Here is a 5701-nt window from a genome sequence, read left to right as displayed (position 1 = left end):
TTTCAGTGTTTCCCTGAAGGCTCAATCTGCTTGAAAGGAAAAGGGAAAGGGGAGTGAAATTAGTTTAAAAAAGAAAATAAAAAATTTTGCAATCATGATTTTGTAACTATCTTAAAACTCTTACTAAATATGGTTATTGAACTTTTCAAATGAATTAACAAAATTTATATTTTAGTATCTTTGCCCTTCATTTACCATGTAACGACGGAGCCGTTGTTGTGCTGAAGTCAAAGAATCCTCAGGGCAGCCAACGTTAAATTTTCAATCCAAAGATACCCCTTTATTGCTACACATATGGACCTACAGTTCATCAAGGGAGTACATACATCCAAGCATGCTTCTTAATTTGTTTAAAAACTAAAATAACAGAAAGAGAGATGAAAGCAACTCATACATATTATGCAGTTACCATTTAATGACTAATACAAGGGTACTAAATTGTATCGCTTTATTCCAAACCACTTATGTAACAAAGAGGGTTCATAAACAACCAGGGCATAGAAAACTATAGGTAGATATGCATCTAAGCATGGTAATGATCAAGATACAGCACTCATGGGAGAAACATTTCTCAAGTTCACAAATTTGCTTTTAAGACTTTCCATGGCCTATCAAGGCAAGAAGCATTGCTTCATAGTCCCCAGTGGTGTCTTTGCTTATGGCATGATCGAGAGGGACACTGTTCCGGCGGTAGTACTCCTCCTTTATCTGTTGCATGTCCACCTCAGCCCGGGTGGTGACAACTCTGGTGAGGGCCCACTCATCTGTTCCCATCTTGTTGATCGTCTGCCTAAGAACCTTCTCAAAGTATTTCTCTGGAAAGGTCAAGCACTTAACAGTGGCTCTCAGAAGTGCAAGGAAGTCATCCTTGGGATCAATTTTCAGATCCTGTAAACATTCAAAGATTAATCAACATTCAAAAAGGCCATGACACAGCAATTTAAATGGCAAATTCTTTAGCTGCCAGTATTAGGTGGTTCCAGTATAGAGGATCTCCATACCAAAAACCAACCTAGTAGCATTACAGTAATTTTCTGATCTATCTATTGCTATTCTGACCTTCAAAAGGACTTTTGGTTACAGTTTGTACAGCTTAGATAACAACCATGCACATACCTTGTTGATAGCATTGCCAAACTCATTATTGTAGTGGTTAAAAGTCGCATTAAGTTGTGCTTTGCTCCTTGTTGTCAGAATCCTGATGAGATCCTCATCATTGTAAGCCTTATCTTGGATCTTCTCATGGAGTATCTTAGCCTCATGTTTTGCCAGTGTCATGTTCACCTCTGGTCCCTCATAACGGTATGAGCTCACAAGAAGAACTAAAAGCTGGGATTAGATGAGAGACAGTCATTAATCAGACAGAATGAGAAAGAAAAAAAAATCTTTAATAGAAGTTAGCTCATTCTCCTACTTGGGAGTGAAGAAAGAACATTTGATGCAAGTCAAAGTAGAAAACAGGGTAAAGCAGTTAACAGACAGTGAACTGTCTTTACTTACAAATTGTAGCATAGTTTAATAGTTTCCCCTACTATTAATTGTAAATACTGATAATATGTACAGAAAAAAAATGCATTACTTCTACAAACCAAGATGGCGAAAAGAGGATCCATATAGCCGACCCCACTTAACTAGGATAAGGCTGAGTTGAGCTGCGTACTTCTATAAACCAAGATGCATCTATTAATTGGAAACTCGTAGAACCAGTATTTGGGATAAAAATAGCTTACATTTCACATTAGTAATATTAAAAAAAAAATTAATTCTAAAACCCGAAGGACAATCTTTTAACCGTGTCACAGAATATGATAAGTGTTGATACTTCAGAAAGAAATTCTGGTTAACAAACATGTCTAACATAAGAAATCAAGGGGTACAATACAGCAACAAGGATAAATGCATATGAATATGTTTAATATACTTCTTTGCTTACAAAAACAAATTAAATTTACTCCATTCAACTTGGTCTAAGAAGAAAAGAAGGCCGGGTTAAGTGAGAAAATTTCTTTCCAATCAAGACCAAATATATGCCATATAAAAATGTATATGAAACCTGAGAAACCATCATAGCCAAAACAACTGAAACAATCAGGAAGCTACTAGTACACAACAAATTACAATGGCCAAGGGGAGGCTGGCTATACCTTGCGGAAGTCTCCAGTCGTATGATGTGCAACATCTTCTTCAATGGATCTCTTGAAACGAGCATGATAGGCTTGCCTCGCCAATAATAGATCATGTGAAGACCTTGTACAAGCTATTTCCATAATGACTTGATTGCTTGAAGTCCACCTCTTGGTAGATTCATTAGCTAAAACGGCATCACGTTCAGCAGGATCCAATGTCCACAGAAGTAGTGCTCTCTGTATAAAACATAAATTTTGGGTAGTCAGACGTATTAACACTAGACCTGATAAATCATACCGTCAACAATAAGAGGGTAATCCTTTACTGACACAATTGCAATGCCACCACTACCACACATTCTGTCATTTAGCCAATTATAAGCCCAGAAAAGTGTTTGCTTGGGAGCAATTTCCATATCTGGGCAAATAAATATGTATGTCCAGAAAAACTGACCTCAAAATCGTTTGTGAGTTCTTTGTCCAGAGCTTTCAGTAGATCTTCTCCATAAGTTTCAGCATAAGTTTGTCGGATTTGCTTGCGCTGCGCTGCATTTCTGTGAGCTAATATGGATATGATTAAGTCCTCATTTGTTCCCCATCCTGTTCGATATTGATCAGGATTTCTCAACATCAGTACATTTAAAACATGTAACTGAAACTGGTTCCATTCAGAGAAAGCAATACATGTTCCACTAAAATCGTTATGATAAGTCAATATCACAATTTTGCAACGAGCTTTAACAGAGAGCTGGAGAACACGAAAAAAAACGTCTAAAAAGGTATCAGAAATTATGCCCTGAGTTTTGCAACTTCAGTCTCTACGACATCCCAAATAAAGCTGAAACAGAGTAGCCAAAGAAGGCCAGAACTAAGCCACTACAGTTTTAAGGATAAAATAAAATAAAAATCGCTGGACGATCATCGACATAAGAAATAGTTCAAACAATAAAGTTTTAAAACTTGAGTAAACGAATGGGATCCACTTTAACCCTTTGATCTTGATCAGTGAAAGCACAACTAAATCAAAATCTGATGGGCATGGATACAACTTTGAAAACGCACATATAAAAAGTGCAGCAGATCTTCACCATCACGGACTAAACGCTAAGGATCACACCAAGGATTCTAGATTAACATAGATCACTCGAAGAATATAAGATCGGCAACCAAAAAGTAAATATTTGCATTTCTTCCCTAACAAATACACAGAAGATATCAATCTCTACACTTTAAAATAGGAAAATAGGAAACGATCATACACAAAATGACAATGCAAGCACAAATGATCCACCAATGAGAAATGACATCAAGTTAAACTGCAAAATCGACTATGATAGTAACCGATCAGGATCCAAGAAATGAGAAAGAAAAATTAGAGCGAACAGAGAAAGAAATGATGAGGAGACCTGCAAAAGCTTTCTTGAGCTGTTCGCAGTCTTCGGACGCAGGGGGAGCCGATGAAGGAACCTGAAGAGTCGACATTGTTTGAAAACCCCTTATCAGCTGTGTTTGCGCAGAATCGAGAGCTAAAGCAAGAGTGCGAGATCCGGAAGCGAGATCAACAGATGCAAGAGACAGGGAAAGAGGTACGGGTAGGTCACCTATATAAAACGTTTGGACGAAATTTCTTCCGCAATTCCTGCTTCCTTTATTTGTGTATCTAAATTTTCGCAAAAAATCATACGCGTCTCTGACTACCGGGTACTACCGATTACCGAGTACCGACATGCATGGCTCTGTGAGGTGGCATTCTTCGCTTTCCTTTCGAAGCTTTTTCTTTCCTAATTGGGAAAGATTACAAAGGCGCCCCCACCAACACCCCCATCCCACTCCCCCTCCCCCTCCCTTATCTCTAACCGTTTGTATGCCGACACTTCTGGAGCTTGGTTCCCTCGTCTATTATAAAAAAAATTTTCTAAGGCAGTGTCAGAATCTTTTTATATGAGAAAAAGATCGTAACTGGTCGTGTGGTTCCTGCGCCCGGATATAAGAAAATCCGGAAAGACGATTCAGTCCTTTTTTTGTTTTTTTTTCCTAAGTACCGTTCAACCTCTTTTGTCCATGAAATTCCTCAGGGGTCGTGTGGGTGCTTTACAATAATGGCATTCCTCATAGGTGGCACTGATAATTTTCCTTTTTTTTTTTTTTATCTAGAGACCTCTTAGTACATAATGAAATTTAAATTCTCACCCAAACCAATGGTTTTGTGATTGGCCTAGTCTTGATGTAGGGGATTAGGGCTATCCAATAGAGAAAAATTCTCTGTAGGGGAGTCTACCGTCACATGAAGACACACAGGGAGCAAAATGATTGCCTGCCCCATAAAAGGCGAAAATCCCAACCCCCCATGATGCCAACATGTGCACTCTCGTTGGCCCCTGTTCATGTGCAGGGGCCATGCTCCACTAAGGGTGCAAGTTTGGCTCTATTGGCCTGAATCCGCTCTGGCCCACCTTGAGTCCGAACAGGGCCTGGGCTGAGATACCTAGCCCTGAGGATGGGTCAAGGCTGAAAATTTCTGGCCCTGAGTCAAGGTCGGGTTGGGCCAGGGTACAACTGTACAGGCCTCGGGTTGAGTATGACCTTGCCCAGCCCAACCCTATTTTAAGTTATACTATAAAATATATATTGATAAACTATATATATTATGGCCAAATGTTCTCTGTGCCGAGGGCACAGGCTGCGCCCAGAAACATGGAGGTAGGTGAAATGACCACCATGCCTCATGAATGGCAAGTCCATGTGTGTGGGCACAGTGATACTATATTTTTTATTATGTCTATTATTTATGTAAAATTGATAATTTTCTCCCCGACTTTGTCCATCTCAGTCCAGTCAATGCATCTCTCCCTTCCCCCACTCCATGATTAGGGCCAATCAGGGTTAGCCCGACCCTAAGGACGGGTCAAGGTCGGATTTTCTAAGCCCTAAGTCAGGATCGGATTGGGCGTGGGCCCACCTCAGGGAACTTAGGATCGGACGAAGGTTTTAAAAAGCCCGGTCCAACCCGACCTATGCTCCACCATAGAGAACGCTGACCTTTAATTTATTGTTAGGAAAACATCAAAGTAACGTTGGACATCGACAATCTTTTTCACCAGGTCTACACTGGCAACTGGGAATTAAGGGTGTCAATCGATACAGTATCCGGTATTCGATACGATACCGAAGTCAAACACCTCATACCTATACCGTATCATATCGCACACAATACTATTTTCTCATACCGATACCATATCATATGGTATCGATACGGCATACGGTTTTATTCGGTATGTATATGATATGGTATTTGTTATATGGTTTTTTATATTATATATGCATAAATTAATATATATAGTTTGAAATATATATATATAAATATATATATATAAACTATAATATATTTAATACATAGACTTATATATTATTTATTATATATAAATTAGTATATATTATTATAATACGATATGGTATCGATGTTTGGTAATTCGACACGGTATCAATATATACGATGGTATCAACCTCTATACCGAATATTTGGTATGGTATGGTACCGGTAATATGGTACGGTTCGGGTTTCAATATTCGGTATC

General features: G+C 38.9%; 1 protein-coding gene across 1 annotated transcript; it reads right to left on the bottom strand.

The window, feature by feature from the left end:
- Window positions 1–264: 264 nt before the first annotated feature.
- LOC122644301 (annexin D1-like) lies at window positions 265–3692 on the bottom strand. Its single transcript, XM_043837918.1, has 5 exons — window positions 3533–3692; window positions 2581–2726; window positions 2145–2363; window positions 1117–1329; window positions 265–888 (listed from the first exon to the last, which is right to left on the bottom strand). The coding sequence occupies exons 1-5, from the start codon at window positions 3606–3608 to the stop codon at window positions 592–594; spliced, it is 951 nt and encodes a 316-aa protein (XP_043693853.1). The 5' UTR covers window positions 3609–3692; the 3' UTR covers window positions 265–591.
- Window positions 3693–5701: the final 2009 nt, after the last annotated feature.

This window comes from Telopea speciosissima, chromosome 1, assembly GCF_018873765.1.
Source record: "Telopea speciosissima isolate NSW1024214 ecotype Mountain lineage chromosome 1, Tspe_v1, whole genome shotgun sequence".
NCBI classification, from domain to species: Eukaryota; Viridiplantae; Streptophyta; class Magnoliopsida; order Proteales; family Proteaceae; genus Telopea; species Telopea speciosissima.
The sequence above is the reverse complement of the archived record's forward strand: the minus strand, read 5'-3'. Positions and strand labels throughout refer to the sequence as shown.

Excerpts from the sequence above, each read along its gene's own strand:
- LOC122644301 (XM_043837918.1), bottom strand. The coding sequence starts at position 3,608 with ATGTCGACTCTTCAGGTTCCTTCATCGGCTCCCCCTGCGTCCGAAGAC. Across the intron at positions 2,364-2,580 it reads AACTCACAAACGATTTTGAG|AGAGCACTACTTCTGTGGAC; the intron begins GTCAGTTTTTCT and ends TGTTTTATACAG. Across the intron at positions 889-1,116 it reads TTGGCAATGCTATCAACAAG|GATCTGAAAATTGATCCCAA; the intron begins GTATGTGCATGG and ends GAATGTTTACAG.